The 19,358-nt window shown below is 48.0% G+C and overlaps 1 protein-coding gene across 2 annotated transcripts in view; it reads left to right on the top strand.

Moving 5' to 3' along the window:
• The window catches only part of Ubash3b (ubiquitin associated and SH3 domain containing B), a 146,475-nt gene that overhangs the window by 103,642 nt on the left and 23,475 nt on the right, over positions 1–19,358 (top strand). For both annotated transcript variants that reach the window (XM_021172197.2, XM_029481520.1), the window contains exons 2-6: positions 3,797–3,850; positions 4,539–4,725; positions 8,015–8,213; positions 11,416–11,585; positions 17,591–17,799. In XM_021172197.2, coding sequence (XP_021027856.1) covers positions 3,797–3,850; positions 4,539–4,725; positions 8,015–8,213; positions 11,416–11,585; positions 17,591–17,799 — 819 coding nt within the window. The remainder of the gene's footprint in view (positions 1–3,796; positions 3,851–4,538; positions 4,726–8,014; positions 8,214–11,415; positions 11,586–17,590; positions 17,800–19,358) is intronic.

Genomic DNA, 19,358 nt, shown 5'->3' with positions numbered 1-19,358 from the left:
CTTGAGCAAGCAGGTTCCAGGCTGGGGGAAGGGAGGCCACAGACCCCCACCAAAGGGGAGGATCACCAGCAGAGGAAAAGACCCCCAGAAAAGGGGAGGACCACCAGCAGAGAGGTGGACCCCAGCAGAGGAGAGGACCCCCAGAAGAGAAGAGGACCCCCCAGCAGAGGGGAGGACCTCCAGCAAAGGGGAGGACCACCAGCAGAGAAGAGGACCCCCCCCCAGCAGAGGGGAGGACCTCCAGCAAAGGGGAGGACCACCAGCAAATGAGAGAACCCCCAGCAGAGCAGACCATAGGTGGTTGGTTGGTGATACTACTGACTCCTCCCAGTGTCTAGGACCTCCATAGTGGCCTGTTTGGCTTGTCCAGCTTGTCCATCAGCCCTTGCTTTTGTATCAGCTGTGCTGGTCTCCTTCCTTGGTGGGCAGAAGATGGGACGCTTTGTTTCCTAGTCAACTACAAATGAATGTTAGATGTCATTCAAGGCCAGGCTGTTTGATGGAACCAAATGCTGGGAACTCACAGAGTCCCACTCACTGGTCTCAGGTGAGACCACTGACCAAGAGTCCTCGGCTGCTGAACTGTCCCAGTGAAACCTGAAGGTGGGGCTGAGCTCCCACAGTCCAGGCTGAAGGGGAGCTTCTCCATCTGCTGAGGCCTCGGGCCAACTCTGAAGTGAACCCCCCGCCTGCATCTGAGTTGCTCTGAGGGGAGCAGATGCGGCCTGAGCTGGGGCTTGGCTGTTCTTCTACACTCCCACTAGCCCTTGGCATTGGCCCCAGCGGGTAGGCCGTGGGGGTGGCGCTCTATGGCAACTCGCTCTTCAGCCCAGCAGAGCTGAGAGTCTTGTGCAGCTGCTCTTCTGTGCCTGCCTGTTCTGTGGGCAGAGTTCTGGGAACAGGCTCAATCCCGAGTTGTAACCAGCTTGCTTTGAGCCTCCCGGCCTCCCTCGTGGGAATGGGGTTTTCCCTGCCTAAGCACATTCACTCCTCTGTTTCAGACTTACGGATTTACTTTCTAGAAACCTTTAGAAGTATGTTTAAGAACCAGTGGGTGCTCACCACAAAGCCCGACAACTTGAATCCAATCCCTTACCAAAGGAGGGAACCAACTCCTGCTGGTCCTCTGGCCTCATCCCCCCAAAAAGCAAGGCAGGGAGCCGGAGAGTTAGCAGTTAAAAGCTCTTGCTGCTCCTCCAGGGGACCAGAGTTTAGTTCCCAGCACCCACATGCTGGCTCACAATCATCTAGAACTCCGGTTCTATGGGATTCAGTGCTCCGACCTCTGCAGGAACAAGGCATGAACTCAGTACATATACAGACATGCAGACAAACATACAAGTAAAATAAATCGAAAGAGAGAAAGGTTTAAAACCAGTGTTTAAAACCTTTGTACTGTTGCCAACACAGCTGACCCTCACTGGGCAGGGTGTGCTAGGTGTGACTCTCCCCCCTCAGCCTTGTGTTCTGCAGAAAGAATTGTTTAGGTTTCTTTCACCTTTATCGCAGACTTATCACACTCAAGCCTTTCATTATCTCCATCCATCCCCCCACCCACCGCCCTACCCCCTTGAACCTTCTCCGAAACACGTCTTTTAAGTTAGGGAGACCATAACTTAATTAGATCTCTCATTTCCAGAGGATTCTCGTGGCTCCTCCAAAGAAATAAATTAAATTTCAGTCAGCTGTATTTCATTGGGGGGAAGGGTGCAAGACAAAGAAATTGGATGCTTTATATAAATAGCACATTGTCTGGTCTGAAAATGAGTTCTCATTCCAATTGTTTTTTTGGAACAATGGGTCCTTCTGGGGGCATTGAATGGCCTCCAACTCCTCCTGACTGGTGGGCTTCTGTGTATAGGTGGCTTCTCTACCTTAAAAAAAAAAAGAAAAAAAAAAAAAAAGAAAGGGAGGCATGGGTCTCAGCCTGGGACAGCTGTCAAAGGCGTGATAGTGGAGATGGGTGCTCCCTGCTTCTGGCTGGTTTTGACCAGCTTCCTTTCCCAGGGGTCTGCCTCACTTCTCTGGGACTTCATCTCAGTGAGTTAAGTCTGGATCTCTCGGTGCTGCTCCGGGTAGCTGATCACAGGGGAGCCGGGCCTGACTTAGCTCTCAGCCGTGGTAGAACCGTAGCCCCTCTGCTAAGCGGTACCTCAGTCAGGCTCGCTTTGAACAGACTTCTTCACATCTCTCCACTGGAGTTTAGCTTGGGAGACTGAAGAAACTGGGTTCACAAGTGATGTCTGAGGTCCCTCCCAGCTTGACGGAGAGACTCACCCACTCGTGGCTCTGAGTAGTCCGTGGAGGAGGGGCGGTCATGAAAGAGAGAGGGCCAGGTTCCACAGGGCGAGAAGGAAAAGAATGCTTGGGAAGAGTGACAGTTCAATTTGAATTCCTTCCCTTCCCTTCTGCCCAAGCCCTTAGTGGAAGGGTCACAAAAGTGATCAAATATTGATGCCCGGCTTTGAAAATGATCTCTTACTGGCTGCCACCTGTGATGTGTCAGGCACTGGCCAAGGTTCCATGATATACTCCCCATCTTTAGATTCGATGACAGAGTAGAGGTGCTAAGTGTCTTCCACCACCAGGCCACTCACTCCCAGTGAGTCGCCCCCTTACAGTTCACAGCGCCTCTGCCTCAGTGCTGTCATTAGACCTCTGTATGCTGTCAGAGTTCCCAGGCTTTCCCTCCATTACCATTACTATTACTATTTCTACTATTGTTGCTATTACTACCACTACTAACACTACTACTACCACTACTACCACTACTACCACTACTACCACTACTACTACTATTGCTACCACTACCACTATTACTACTATTGCTACTACTACCATTACTACTGCTATTACTATTGAGTCAAGGTCTCACCTTGTAGCCCTGGCTGGTGGGGAATTCTCTATGTAGTAGACCAAGCTGACTTCTGCTTCCCCCAGTGTTGGATCAAAGATGTCTGCCATCATACCCACTTCCCTCCACAGTTCTTGCCCCCACTATAATCAGATAGTTAGCTTCTAGCTCCTGTCTTCCTGCCTACTGGATGGAATTCCACAGGGACAGGGACCATGTGAGTTTTGTTCCCCGCACCCAGAATGGGAGCGGGATGTGAACCCAGATCTCTGTGGCTCTGACAGACCTGGCCTTGCAGGGCTCACTGTAGTGAATCTCCTGTAGCTTCTGGCCCACCATCAAGAGGGCTTCGAGCAGTCTCTCCAGAAGTAACTGGTAGTAGTACCTCCTGGCTCTATTTTTTTCCCCAAAGGTGTCTGTAAAATAGTTAGTGATGATGGATCCCCCTGGGTCATTGGGCATGGAAAAAGAGGAGGGATCACTTCTTTTATGAGTTTATGCAAGTGTCCTTGTAGCTATTTAGCACGGCATCTTCATGTCCTTCCTCACCCATTCCATCAAGGGCGGTGAGTAAGAATCCGCTCTGTAGGGGATCTAGGTCATTGGAAATGAGTGGGTGAGAATCGAGGAAGAAAAAGCAAAGACACGACAACTTTTAGGGAAGTGAAAATAAAACCCTAATGTGGAAACAACTGAAAATAGATGGTGGGATGTCGGGATGTCGGGCTGCATGCAAATCCAATGCTAATTACATGGAAATTGATGACTCTACCTGCCTTCCTGGGACCCTCAGGGAGCCCCTGCTGCAGGCATCTTTCCTACGCCACATAGCCGTGGAGGGAACGCAAACTCTGATGTCGCCCCTGCCCACTCCACCCTCTTGAGAAGAGCTGAGGGGAAGGCTAAAAATACTAACAATAGATATTTGATTTCTTTTTGCAGACAAAAAGCTCTGGCATCCACGGGAGGAAGAAGCGTTCAGGCAGCATGTGACTGGTTGGTATGAAATAAATAAATTGAGAAAATAGCATGTAATTAACTCTGAGTGTCTGTGATGAGTGCGGGTGTGCAGTCTTTTTCTAATGGACCCTTCCTGGAGGGGAAGAGACAGGCCCATTTATCAAGCTGACTGCCTCCTCTGCCCTGGCCCCAGGGTGTGTGTATCTCCTTGGATCTGTTTAAAGGCTTTCAAAATCCTCCCAGATAGAGGCTCCCATTATCTGAGGTCTGCCAGTCACCTCAAGATTCACTGTGCACTGTGGATGCTGAGCTGGCCAATTGAGAAAAATGTCTCACTCGTTTACGAGGATGTCATTCCCAGGGAGAAGCCCACAGGCCACCCTCCTGGACCTTCCTTCTGCTTTGGAGGCGTAAGAGCTCCGGAGTAGACTGAGCTGGAGGACGGAGTGTGTGCAAGGAAACTCCTCTGTGGGGAAGAGATTTGGAGTTAACCCAAGGATGCTTCCTGGAGAGCGGCTTGGGTTTCTTTTTAGGGAGTTGTGGGATGGGGAGAACAGAAGCCTCCCCATCTGAGAGTTGGTTGGGTGTGTAAGCTTCAAAGGATGGATTCTTATAGCACAAATGGAAGCCCTCCTCCCTGTGGTCCTGGGGTGGGGAGCCTCTTCCCTTCCTCCTCATCCATTGTCCTCCAGCAAGGCCTTCTTGTCTCTCTTATCTCCCACAGGTTGTTCTCCCATGTGGGCGACCCCTTCCTGGATGACCCCCTGCCTCGGGAGTATGTCCTCTACCTCCGCCCGACAGGGCCATTAGCCCAGAAGCTCTCTGACTTCTGGCAGCAGTCCAAGCAGATCTGCGGGAAGAACAAGGCCCACAACATCTTCCCCCACATCACCCTCTGCCAGTTCTTCATGGTGAGCCACATTGCACTCCCTGTCTCCCCGGTGTCTCAGCCAGCCCCTGAGGACCGGAACTGAAAATCGGAGCTTTTCTGGAAGATCAAGGAGATATTTAGGAGCTCTCAGCACTGGGTGGACCTCCCAGGGGTCAGTGTGGTCCACAGTGAGGGCCTCACCTTACTTTCAGGCTCCTGGCATCAGTTGAGGCCTTAGAACATCTGAGTTCAATGCATCAGGACAGTAATATACTTCTACAACTGGAAGGATAAGCCTGACCCTTGGTGGGTGGAAATCTGGCCTGTCAGCCATTGATGTAGCTTCTTCATGTGTGTTTACTGTCTATTCACTCCACTCTTAGGATAGGAATATCAGTATGAGTGTGTGTGTGTGTACGTGTGTGTGTGTGAATGCACACATGAGCACCTTATCCACCTCAGATGTAATTTCTCACAAGCCGTCCATCCACCTTGTAGTCTAGCCTGAAACTCACTAAGGAGTCTAGGCAGGCTGAATGGCCAGTAAGCCCCAGAGATATCCCCAGTCTCGCCTCCCTGATCCTTGGATCGATCACAAGCGCATGCTACCACACCTAGCTTTTTTAGGTGGTTCCGGGCTTTGAACTCACATCCTTGTGCTTGTATGGTGTGTACTCCAAGTGAGCTTCACTTCTTCCTGTTTATTTTTGAGACAGAGCCTCATAGCCCAGGCTAGCTTGAAGCTTGCTACATCACTGAGGACAACAGGAAGCTCCTGATCTTTGCATTCCTGATCCTCCTGCCTCAACCTCCCCAGTAGTGTGATTATAGGCATGTACCACCATGCCTGGCCAACTCTCTGGGTGGAGAGGGGAAGGAACGGAGAGAGTAGGGATCACGATAAGTGGCTTACAGACAGGAAAAGCCACTTCCCTCACATGATATCAGCACGAGGTCTTACTAGAGTTTTCAAGGGACTGAGAGATAACTCTCTCCTGCCACAGTTCCTCATCCACGCCCTAGCTGTGGGAAAGCTTGCTTAGAGGCTAAGGCAGTCCTCCACGGTACGACAGATGAAGCCTACATCCCTTACCTCCACCCCCTACAGTGGTGCAGTTGACTTACCCACACGCTCGGACTTCACGAAGCAGGATGCTAGCCTTTTAAAACAATTTTCAAAAATATATTTTGCTGTGTTTTTTTTTTCTTCTGGAGAATTCTCACTTCGTGTGTGTCTCAGGTAAATAACATGTTCCTAACACCTTGTCTCTAGCAACTCACTCTGAAAATTAAATCGATTATCACTTCCTCTGAATCATCCCAGGATCTTGCAGGAAAGCAGTTAGGGTTTAGAGACACTCATGCTTCCTCCCAACCCTCCAAAGAGGGTAGGTGGATGATGTCACCGCTCCACAGCCTCATTCTTTCTTCTGCCAAAGCATCATGGGAATGGTGATGAAGACAGCAGCTGTCTGAGGAGCAGCTGAAAGAGTGCTAGAGGCTGTGTTCTTACTTCTTTGTTTGTCTACCCCCCCCCCAATCTCCCCACTCCTCCTTCTCTTCTCCCTGGTCCTCCTTTGAATCTCAGATACCTTATTCTCTAGAAACAGGGCCTCTAGTTGAACGGGAACCTCACTTTGGGGGACGGGGGAATAGGCTGACTGACTAAGTGAGCTATTGGGTTCCAACTACCTCAAGTTTCCTGTGTTGCGCTAACAAACACCCACATGATGGTTCACTACTGTCTATAACTACAACTCCAGGAGACTCAACACAATATAACTCCAGGGTGCCATGCCTAGAATTAAAACTCCCGTCCTCATGCTTCCAAAGCAAGCACTCCTTCGCATTGATTCATCTCCCTAGCCTGCCTTTTTGGCAGGTGCAGGTGCAGGGGGCAGAGTCTCCCAGTCTAACCTGGAACTCAGTCAAGCTGAGCATGACCTTGAACTACTGATCTTCCCACCTTCGCTTTCTTTCTCAGTACTGAGTTCGTAGATGTGACCTTACCACATCTGAAATATTTCTCCCCGCCCAGTTTTTTGTGGGGCTGGAGATGGAAGCCTTCACTTCCTGCACGCTAGGCAAGCGCTCTACCAACTCTGCTCCTCCCTCCAGATTATATTTACATTTTGTTTTATTTTAAGTTTATAGATGTAGGTCTGTGCACTACTCCCATGCCTGGTGCACACAGAGGTCAGAGAAGGGTGTTGAGTGCCCTGGAACTTCAGTGAGAGAGCCTTGTGAACCATCATGTAGGTAGGTGCTGGGAGCCAAATGTGGGTCCTCAGCAAAAACAGTATCTTAGAGTTTTACTGCTGTGAACAGACACCATGACCAAGGCAACTCTTATAAAGACAGCACTTAATTGGGGCTGGCTTACAGGTTCAGAGGTTCAGTCCATCATCATCAAGGCAGGAACATGGCAGCAACCAGGCAGGTGTGGTAAAGGCACAACTGAGAGTTCTACATCTTCATCTGAAGGCTGCTAGCTGGGATGAGGGTCTTATAACTCACACCCACAGTGACACACCTACTCCAACAGGGCCACACCTTCTAATAGTGGCACTCCCTAGTCCAAGCATATATAAGCCATCCACAAACAGCTAGTGTTCTTAGCCTCTGAGAGCCATCTCTCTCCCCAGCTCCCGGAACTTACATAATTGACAGATTTTGGTATCTGGTGTGACTGTTGATTTACGTAAGCATTATAGAATGTTGACTGAGCCAGTTCCTATATCCACTGCCTATCGTCTTTGTTGGCTTGCCGTAAGACCTTGACCACCTACTACCCTCATCTTCTTGCTTGCCCTTGAGGGCTGTGAATTGAGCACAAGGCCTTTCACATGCTAAGAAAGGACTCCAACCCTGCACCCTGTTCCCAGATCTAAAATCCACCCTTTTAGCAATTTTCAAGAATACATTGTGTGGCTTCTAGCTGTTGTTACCATACTGTAATATTTACTCTGAAACTGTGTTTCCTTTAACCAACAACTGGACCCTAGCCCTGGGTTTTGTTTTCTGCTTAACAAATCGGGTAGCATCCTGGCAAGGTTCCCAGGATCACAACAGAGCAAGAGAAGGGGAAGAGATGTCATGATGCATTTCTTAGTTTCATTTGCCCACTGGATGGATGGATGGATGGATAATCAGTGTCTGGATAATTGAGATCCCAAAGCTCTTCCCTTCTTCATGGACAGGAATGCTGGTTAAGTAATTGCATCATCAGCCTCTGCTCTCTGGGGACAGGCTGAGTGCCGAGGGGCTGGAGGCTTCTCTCTCCCCCCACCCCTGGACTATAATGACGCCTGTCTGTTTTCCATCCCCAGTGCGAGGACAGCAAGGTGGATGCTCTGGGGGAAGCCCTGCAGACTACTGTCAGTCGATGGAAATGTAAGTTCTCAGCCCCACTGCCCCTGGAGCTGTACACCTCCTCCAACTTCATCGGGCTCTTCGTGAAGGAAGACAGCGCTGAAGTCCTCAAGAAGTTCGCGGCTGACTTTGCTGCAGAGGCTGCATCCAAAACAGGTAAACACCCACGGCTGTCAGCCCAGTCCTGAATCTCAATATCAGAAGTCAAAAGGACAGGGATGGGAGATGGTTATGGGACCCTCAGCCTACAAAGAGGAGCGAATTTATTTTGGTTCATAATTCCACAGTTTTTAGCCAGCGGTGGTCGGATCCTTAGCCTGTCGACCTGTGGTAAGGCAAAGCATCCCGGCAGGAGTATACAGAACAAACCTGCTCACCTCAAGGGGGCCGGAAAGCAGGAGGAGTGAGCATAAGGGGCTTGGGTCCCAAGGTCCCCTTCAAAGGCACATCCCTAATAACCCAAATTCATCCCTGTAGGCTCCACCTCTTAGAGATCCCACCTCTTCCATGTGGTACCACAGACTGGTAGCCAAGCCTTCAACATTATAACATCCGGGGGTGGGGGGAGGACTTTAAAGATCAGATGGTACCCTCTGCAGAGGAGAGGGCTGGAGACAGGAGGTAGAGGATCGTGCAGAAAGGGACCCTTCTGGCAAAGTACACCCCGCATCCCTTGTGAAAATGTTATACCTCTTTGTGTCCTGCTGACCTGCTGAAGAGCTAGCTGCCCATGCCTTGTTCCCCGACTCCCAGGGACTTAACTGTTCACACTGAACTGTAGAGGCAGCCCTTTGTAGTCTCCATCTCCTCCGGTGCAGATCTAAGAGAGCACCCTTCATCCTCTGAGCTCCCCACTCATGCATGCTTTTATCTGGATCTGACCATTCATTGCTTGCGTAGCAGTGGATGTGGTGGAGTGAAGCCACTGTATAGTGAATCATGACAATATTCACCAAGTTGAAGAGTGTTGGGTGGGTAGGTTATTTTGTTGTACAGTTGATGTTGAAATAAGGTCTCATGTAGCCCAGGCTGGTCTCAAAGCTATTTTGTAGCAAAGTCTGGGCCATGAACTTTTAATCTTCCTGTGACCAGCTCCTGGATTCCAGCTGTGTACCACCACATCTGGCTTCCCATGTTTCTGTGGATAGAATCCAGGGTTTCGTGTTTGCTCGCCCAGTGCAGGGGAGCTAAATCCCTAACCCCTGAATCCAAGTGCTGAATGAAAAACTGGGGGATACTCACAGCTCTCCAGCCATATACTTAGGGCTGGCCAAAGACTGGAAGACCTGATCCAAGCCATACAATCTACTCCATTGTTTCCTTTGTCAGTGGTTATCTTACAGGGTGTCAGTCTTGGCTGATATTTGTATTGCGTGTGGTATTCCTTCAGAGAAGCCCCCACAAGGAGCTTAGCCCAAAGCACTGCAGCATCAGCCCTCAAAAGAACTCTAGGTCCTGAAGAGACTCCCTGTGGTTTGGGGAGGAGGTCTTCTTAGATTGAATTTCCCCCCTTTCTGCCAGGGACCAGCCATGGGTTTACTAAATTAACCGAGAAAGGAAACATTTCAGAGAGATAGAATAACAAAGGGAAAATCGCCTCTCTTCACATTGCCCTTGAAGAATTTTTTTAAGTCCCACTAAATAGTATCAGTCCACTAAATCACTACAAAAAACAAATAAAGCCCCATATCCTTTACAAATCAGGAAAGCAGCACTGTGGCAGATTCTTTTTTATGTAGATCATAAAATTTGGAATAAATTCTTTAATAAATAAAAAACTGGTTCTTACCCTGAAGCAACTGTCAGCTGCATTTCCAGGGGATAATTTGCATTTTCATAAACAAGAAATTGCTACCATTATCATCAAGTCCATTGACATACAAAGTAACTGAAAGACAATGGAAGACAAGCAACCAAAAAGGTACATCAGATAAGCTACCTAGTCCACTTTGGCTCTTTGTGTGTTTTGATTTGTTTGTTTGTTTGTTTTCTTCTGTTTGTTTGCTTTTTTACCTTTCAGTTTTCTGGGGGGGGGGGGGGTTCCTGGCAACCAATCTAAAAATAAAGACAGTGTGGACAGACTGAGAGACAGTCAAGGAACTGGTTTCCCCTGTGGGAATGGGAGACTGCCAGTCCCTCTCCAAGAATCTCCTGTCACTAAGAACTTGGTGGTTTCAGGGCTCTGTCCCTGTGGTGCCCCCTGGTGGTTATCTGTAGAACTGCACAACCCTGACTTGTATCTGGTCTAGCTTTGGGGAAAGTAGGTCATTATGTCTTTGCCCTAGAACTCAAGCCTGTGTCGTCTAGAATTACTGGTTCACCCAGATTCCTTCTGCGAGTATATTTAGTGTTGTTCTTCTTTCTGGGTGGCTCGAGAAGGCCCACCCATGTGCATTCATTTCATCAGCAAGTACTGAGGACCCAGAGTATAGTGGAAACAGCCACAAGCACCCGTCTCATGGACTCACCCTACAAAAACACCCTGCAGTGTAATTGGAAAGGGACTAAATCCCGGAATACCAGTTTTCTGCTCTATCTGACCTGCTATTCTCTGAGACTTGACTGACTCCCTTAATTTCTTCTTGGTTCTCTCCTGGGAAGCAGGCAGGTCTTTCTCATGAAGCGTACAAAGGGGGATTAGAGCTCACCCCTCATGTTGGTAGGTTTGCTCCGCTTTATTTTTAGTGTTTTAGAATAATGGTATGCACCCTTAAATGAGTGGACCACAGCCTGGAGCAGTGTCACCCTGGGGGGGGGACATTTGCTAATATGAGGCATGATTTGGGGGTTATGACTTGGGGTGCTGCTGCCATCCGCGGGGAGGGGGGTGTTACTGAATACTCTGTGATATCCAGGACAGCTCCCTACAAGTAACTATTCACGTACGTGTTGTTAGGAAAGCCTACTTCATACTGTGAGATGTTCCCCAGGCCCTTCTTTTTCACCACACTCCCAGAATCCAGGAAATCCTATCCCAGAAGAAGACAACCGCTCCAGCAGTCCCTCAGTCATAAAACCCACATTGTATTTCTGCATCAATCACATTGGCCTTCTAGATCTCCTTTGCTTCATCTGAATGGAGGGGCTGGTGATGAGTCCTTGGATTTGTCAGGAGGAGTGAGCCAAAAAGATTAACCCGGAACCCATCCTCAGCTCCTGCTGAAAAGCCATCTGTCGTGGGGCTTTCTATCTCTGGAACAGTGGGTTGATTGGGGCCTGAGATCCACCCCTTTAATTCCACTGCTACCTCTCCGAGGGACTGGCTTTATTGTTATTTGGGGAACAGGACACCTTTCTGGGCCCTTTCTTTCTTCTCCTCCATGGTTGTGATTTCCTCTTTCTATCTCCCTCCTTTCAGAAGTGCACGTGGAGCCTCATAAGAAGCAGCTGCATGTGACGCTGGCCTACCACTTCCAAGCCAGCCACCTACCCACCCTAGAGAAGCTTGCTCAGAACATTGACGTCAAGCTAGGATGCGACTGGGTGGCCACCATATTCTCTCGGGATATCCGGTTTGCTAACCATGAGGTAATGTTTCCCTGTAGCCCTGCATGCCCCCAGGCAAAATCCACGGATATCATATTTAAAGCATGCAAGGTACCACTGGGCGTGCAGAATTTTTAAAAATTTGCACTTAAGAAGTTTTAAGGGCCAATGAGGTAACTCAGTGGGTGATGGCACTTGCTGTCAAGCCTGATGACCTGAGTTCAATTCCTGGAACCCACGGGTTAGAAGGAGAGAACGGAATCTTGTGGGTTGCCTTGTGACCTCACTGTGCATACACACACACACACACACACACACACACACACACTGAATACACTTATAAGAAAGGAGCTTCGAGTCCAGCAATGGAGAGAGGACAGGCAAATGTAAGAAGAGATCTCGCCTGGTCCCTTTGAGAAGCTGTGGACTCTACAATGGAAGATGTGAGTGAATGTAACTGAATCCTACTATAGACAAATGGGTCAAAGTTCTAGCATCCCTCTTTGGATGTAGTCAGCATGGCTTCTCAGTCAATCACGTGGCTCTCAGAAGGACTAATCTTTTAGTCCTTGCTAAACTTTTTTTTATCTTAAAGAAGACTCAGAGGTTGACTGTCTGCTGTGAAGCAGGCGTACAATTGAGGCCACAGGAAACAGACTCAGTCTTTTGATCAGCAAAGGCAGGTGATCTGTCTAAGGAAAGACCGCATACAATAATCCTGCAGTGTCTGCTGGTTCCCTTTCACTCACGATTTCAGCTATCAGAAGCTACCGTTTCCCAAGTAGTGCTAGGGAGATGGCCCATGGAGGGGTAGGAGCGCTTGCTGTGCAAACATGAAGATGTGAATTCAAGTCTCCAATGCTCACAGAAGCCCACATTCCTGTCACCTCAGAGTTGAGAGGCCGACTGAAGAATTCTAGGAGCTAGCATAGGTTTATGATGAGCTCCGGGATCTGAGAGAGACCCTGTCTCAAGAGAATAAAGTGGTGACCAATAGAAGAAGACACCCAACCTCTTTCTCTGGACTCCATATGTGTGTACACAGGCTCACAAACACATGGGGGGCTATGCACTTAATGCATCCATGAATGCATGTGCTACATACACAGTGCACACATACACAAACTCATGGCTCTTCAATAACTTTATTACAATGTATTATTAGAACTTTTCTATTACTGGTTTTGTTCTCAGTCTATAAATTAAATTTGACCATAGCTACTAATAGAAAATAATATAATAAACATGGAGAGTGTGTTTGGCACTATCTACAATTTCAGGCCTACCCTCTGGGTTTTGGAATGAACCCCAGGGTTAGTGGATAGCTACTGTGGTCAGATGAACAACTGGCTTCTAGCTTAATTACATTTATTAAGCAATAGTTACATGTTTCTCAATTTTTCAACTACGCCAAAAGGTTTTTTTGTTGCTATTGCTGTTAGCCTACAGGTCGTTTAGACAATTCTTTTGTACTTTCTTAATAAGTTTAAAAAAAAAAAAACAGAAACAGACAGAAAGTCTTGCTGTGCCCAGGCAACCTTGTGGTTTGGGAAGTGTTAAGAGTCAGTCTAAGAACCAAAGCTTCGAGGTATGGCGCTTCGGGAGTGGTGAGGCCAGGCCTTGCCTGACTTTCCTGCTGTGAACATTCTTCAGTCATTGGTGCTGATGAGACAGAATAAGCAGACTACATCTAATCGTAAGAATGTTGGCATCTCCTGGAATTACCAAGATTGCTCCTTAAGGATGCTAGGCAGAAATGTGATGGTCAGACTCTTTTCCAAGGACACGGGCAGAATGAAAGGTCAGGGTCGACTGTGCACTGGCCTCGGAGAAGTTACCTTTGTAAGAGGAGAAGGAGCCATGGAATTTTACAGGGTTTGTCTTCTAATGAGCACTGCCCTCCGGTTAACTCCAAGGGTAACTGCTTTTCTGCATGACCCATATTCTGCTCAGTGTGTGTAGAAGGAAAGAGGCTGCAAATGCCCACATGAATTATTCTAAAAATAACTTGGCCCCCTTTATCTCTTATTTTCCAAAGCTCAGTTATTATAGTCTCTTTTGATAAGGCACCCACTGCCCCGCTAGGTTCCCTGTCTCGTGTTTTAGTCTCCTACCTTCCTCCTCCTTCATTCTGTTCCCAGAAGGAAGACAGAATAGAAACAGACAATTTCTGTAAATTACAGACTCGGAATGTAGCTCGATTTGTAGAGTGCTTGCCTGGAATCCATGAATCTCTGGGTTCGAGTCCCATCCCCACATAAAAGTGGATATAGTGGTACACACCTGTAATCCCAGAGGCAGGGCGATTACAAATTCAAGGTTATCCTCAGGTACATAGTGAGTTCAAGGCCAGCCTGGGCTATATGAGTCCTTGACTAAAACAAAGCAAACAACAACAACAACAACAAGCCCAACCAACCAACTGAAAAGCAAGCAAACAGACACACAGGCTGGGGAGATGGCTCAGGGCAAGCCTGGGGGCCAGAATTCAATGTTCCAGCACTCATATCAGGAAATCAAAAGTTCTGTGCATATACCTATAATCTTAGTGTTAGGGAGGCAGAGATAGGAGGATCCCTGAACTTCCAGGTTCAGTGAGAGTCCTTGTCTCAAAAAATAAGGCAGAAGGGGACTAGAGAGATAGCTCAGCAATGATGAGTATTCAATGACCCAGCGCCTATGCCAGGGGCTCACGACTGCCTCTAAAGGGGACACCGTGCCCCCCTCTGGCTTCCAAAAGCACTCAACATTAACCCCCTGACCTACACATGCACCAACATAAGGGTGTACCCATAAGGTGTATATATTGTTTTCAGTTCTTAGTTCTCTCTGTGGTGGAGATGTTTCCTAGACTGTTGCAAGGATATGGGAGATGTGTGGAAAGCTGTTGCCATAACAGCTACCTGGGGCAGATGCAACAAAATCGCATCCCTGCCGCTGCAGTCAGCTACCTTTGTGTTTGGTCTCTGGTGTAATGAGGGAGAGAGAACTAAGCTCGATACGAGACTGGTTTGAGTATTATTTTTATTTTATGTGTATGAGTGTTTTGCCTGCATGTATGTCTGTGTGCCACATGTTCACAGTGCCCACAGAGGGCCAAAGAGGGTGTCAGATTCCCCCAGAATTGGAGTTCCAGGAGACCGTGAGTGCTGGGAGCTGAAGCCAGGTCCTCTGGAAGAGCAGCCGGTGCTCTTAGCGGCTGTTCTCTCTCTCTCTCTCTCTCTCTCTCTCTCTCTNTCCTCTGGAAGAGCAGCCGGTGCTCTTAGCGGCTGTTCTCTCTCTCTCTCTCTCTCTCTCTCTCTCTCTGTCTCTCTGTCTGTCTCTCTCTCTGTCTCTCTCTCTGTCTCTCTCTCTGTCTCTCTCTCTCTCTGTCTGTCTCTCTCTCTCTCTCTCCCTCTCTCAGGAATTCTTAGAAACAGATTATAAACATAATACAAAAGTTAGCATGATGTAGGGCAAGTGAGGCCTGGGTTTAGTGCCTCTCAGACTTGGTCAAGATTTTTGTATCTACTTTTGTGGGTGGAAAGAAACAGAGAACACTTGGGCCTGAATTATTGTTTGTGTGTTTGTTGGTGCTGGCGACTGTACCCAGAATCACATGAGCATGCATTCCACTGCTAACCTACACCCCCAGCCTCCGGTTATAATGTTAGATTTGCTGAGCTCCTCTCATTATTAGGTTATATAGTCAATCAAAGTTATTTACTGTCCCTCTACCATATCCCTAGGATATTTTGTCTCCAATCTTCCTTGAGCCTTGATGCTCTCAAGGATGTCTGGGATGGGATACTCAGCTTGTTTTGGTTTGTTTTGTTTTGTTTTTAGTTTTTCGAGACAGAGTTGCTCTGTATAGCCTTAGCTGTCCTGGAACTTGCTCTGTAGATCAGGCTGTCTTCAAATTCAGAACTCAGACATCTGCTTTCCTCTGCTGGGAATTAAAAGTTTGTGCCATCACCACCGGGCATGATACTCAACTTGAGTGCTGGGCTAGGAAGACTTCTGAGTTGCTCTAAGTTCTTCAAAGGGAAGACTGTACTACCAGGCCAGAGGTACTCTGAGCCAAAAATGTGCTATGCTCAAGGAGCTGAGCAGTTTTGACTATGCCCTGTTCCAGGAAAAGCAATGCTGCCTTTCCCTGCCCACCTAGAAATGAGCTTAAAAGAGAGCTCTAGTGAGTAATTTTTGTCTTTTAAAATAGTTTTTTTTTAAAAAAACAATTCATCCGGGCTCTTGCTTGGCTTACATGAAGATTGGAGAGGGACAGGGAGGAGAGGTACAGGGAGAGAGAAAGGTGATTAGAGGACAGACAGACAAGCAACTGAAAGATAATTGGAGAATTAAAGGCAGAAACAAGAACCCTAACTAGAAAACCAGGGAGACAAAAACCTGCATTATCAACTTTGGCCTCTGAGAGAAACTAGGTTTTCCTGGCTTTTTCCTTTGGAGACTTCCAGAAAATGGTTTGTTTGGTTTGGTTTGGTATTTATTTTGAAATAAGAACTTGCTTGCCCAGACTCACTATATAGACCAGGCTGGCCTCAAGGTGATCCTCCATCTCAGCCTCCACAGGGCTGAGATTTCAGCTGTATCCCACACACAGCAGAACTCTGTCTTTATAGCAGGTTTTGGTGACTCATAGTAACATCAGCAAGCTGGCTAGTTCAGATGTCCCAGCACTGGCCTTAGGCCCCAGGATCAGGAATCCCGGGCCACAGGAAGTACCTAGAGCCCTGCAAGGCTCTGTCCTCCTGTACTTCCTTAAAGTGCAACTCAGAAGTCTTCCTAGCCCAGCACTTAAAGTTGAGTATCATGCCCAGTGATGGTGGCACAAACTTTTGTTCTCCTTAACCTTTATAGTCCCGGCACTAATGGAAACCAAAGCTAAAGACTCTGAAGATGGGAGTCAGAGTATGTAGCCTGTCACTTCCAGATCTAGAGCCTCTGGGAAAGCTGTGAAAGCCACCTTTCTGGCTGTCTGGAAACACATAAGGTTATAATTATAGGTTATAATTTCCTTCCTATGAGGTCCCTCACTGGTTATAAAAATTATATATAAAATAAATGACTAAGATTTTTTTTTTAAAAAATCTAGGATTATGATGCTTATATACACCAAGAAAAGAAGCACCACCCCCCCCACCCCCCCACGTAGGACACATGGGCCACATGACCTGGCCTCATGGCTGCCCTGGGGGCTTTTCCTGAGCTCAGAGAATAGACATGTGGTCTCCATCTGCTCTCTAGCAGAAGTGGTTTCTTTCTGTTTACACACGTTGGTATCTAGGAGAGACTGCTTTCATTCGTTCAGGGTCTTTGTTACAATTGTAGGCTTAAAGACAGCCTTGACAGCATGGGCTGTGCTTTGTGCGGTATCCAGAGTCACAGGGAAAGGGCCATCCTTCCCAAGCAGCTCAGAGCACTGGCTGCTCCTGCAGAAGACCTGGGCTTGATTCCCAGTGCTCACACGACACTCACAATGTTCTGTAACACAATTCCAAGGAATCTGATGCCCTCTTCTGTCCTCTGAGAGCTCCTGTATACAGAGACATCTCACACACACACACATACACACACACACACACACACACACACACACACAGAGACATCCTTTATTCTCATCCCAGTAGAAGTGACTCCCACTGGCCTGTCTGGGAGCCTATGTAGAAGACAAGTCTCCTCGTACAATCTCCATCTGCCTACTGCTTGCTTGCCACAGCAGATGGTGCAGGGGAAATGATTATCTGTATGTCCAGCAATTGCCCAGAAGAACCTTCCAGCTTTCTGTGAGTTCCAGAAGCACTTGCTTCTGAGTCTTGTCAGGAAGTGAAAAGCATGGCTGGTATTCTGGAAGGTTCTGGAACCCCAGGTACCTCTCCATCCATGAGACATTGGTGAGAGAAGTGCTTTCTGATCAGAAGCCTGTGACCCCAGGGACTCCTATATGCGGCGTACTTTGCCATCGTGTATGTCGAGTACAGTCTAGGACCTCAGGTGCTCAAAAGAATAGTAGACGAGTCTGATCTCATGGGTCTTCTCCTTGTTTGCAGACGTTACAGGTGATCTATCCCTATTCACCTCAGAATGATGACGAGCTGGAGTTGGTCCCAGGGGACTTCATCTTTATGTCTCCCATGGAACAGACCAGCACCAGTGAGGGCTGGATTTATGGCACCTCGCTGACCACTGGCTGCTCTGGGCTGCTTCCTGAGAACTACATCACCAAGGCTGATGAGTGTAGCACCTGGATCTTCCATGGGTAGGTACACCAACTCTCCTGCCCCATGCAGGGTCACTGCCTATCCAGGTTCCTGATGGGTAGCCAACCTGAGGCTGCTGTCCATCTCTGGCTGGAGAGCAGCAATATCCCATGCTGAGCGTGCACTGCTACGTGGCTTCTGTTTATCTCATCCTGGGCCATTACTCTGGGGGCGGGCCGACTTCTCAGAGCGACTAGGCAGACTCCTTCTATGTCAGCCAGACCAGTGACAGAAAGATTCAAAAGTCAGGAGCCCTCGTTTGTTAGGTGACCCTGAACAAGGGTGACAGGCAGCTTGTCTGACCTGAATAGGAGCATGAAACCTCACATTCTTCATTAAGGTGACACCCACCTGCCCCTCACTCCTCTGCTCTCCTTAGCCCAGACTGGGGTCCAGTTTCCAGAATGAACCATGTTGTGTGACCAGCTTTGCCCCAGATAGAAATAAACAGGGACACAAAGCGCCTTCCTCCTTCCCACTCCAAGGAGCTCAAATCCAGCCCCAGGTTCCACATGCTGGTTTGGTTTTCCCTCTCCCTTGTATCTTCCATGTTATGGTAATGTGGCTGAGAGGCAGAAACCCTGAATACCCACTGCATCATTACCTACCACGTTAGTGCCTGTCTTAAGGGATCAGATTGGGGGATTCCTGCAAATATTTCTCTTGGAGGGAAAAGAACAAGAGTGCCCTGTGAGCCCTAGACAAACCATATGCTCAGGATAGGGAAGGACACTCCTTCCTGCCTCTGTCTGTGTAATGCCCCTCCCCAGCCCACAGGCATCCAGATACTTCATGCCCCCAAGTGTCTGGTTTGTTTTTTTTTTTAGAAATTTTTCTGAAGCTGCGACTCTAGAAGTTGAGTTTCTGCAGCCACCATCTTATCCCACAAAGATAAATAAGGGCTGAAAGAAAGAGACTGAGTTGGTGAAGTATAGCTGCCCACCCTTGTAATTCCAGCACTGAGAATCCAGAGATGGGGTATGGAGGGTTCAGCCAGTCTAACCTACTTAGTGAGTCTGAAGATAGTGCCTTAAAAGAAGAAGAAAGGTGAATGGCTAGCAACATGGGAAAGGCATTTGCCATAGAGCCTGGTGTCCCAAGTCCTAACTGCAGGGCACACATGGTGGAAGGAAAAACCCAATCCACTATACACATACACTGCAGCATGCACACAAACTCAAAGACAGACAGACAGACATAAATGTCCTAAAAATGTGCTAATGGGGGGCTGGAGAGATGGCTCAGCAGCTAAGAGCCATCATAAGGAATAGCATGTTCAGATCCTAGCACCTACACAGTGCTAACAAGCAGCTGTAACTCTAGCTCCAGAAGATCTAGCTCCCTCCTCTGGTCCCTGAGATGCCCCACATATATACACAGATGTATACACATACATAAATAAAAATAAATTCCTTTTTATAAAAAGATAGTCAGTGACTAAGGAACTCAGAGTTGTCTTCTGTCCAACTCCTACCAACACACACACACACACACACACATACACACACACACACACACACACACACGCATGCACACACACACATACACAGACACACAC

This window comes from Mus caroli, chromosome 9, assembly GCF_900094665.2.
Source record: "Mus caroli chromosome 9, CAROLI_EIJ_v1.1, whole genome shotgun sequence".
NCBI lineage: Eukaryota > Metazoa > Chordata > Mammalia > Rodentia > Muridae > Mus > Mus caroli.
The sequence above is the reverse complement of the archived record's forward strand: the minus strand, read 5'-3'. Positions and strand labels throughout refer to the sequence as shown.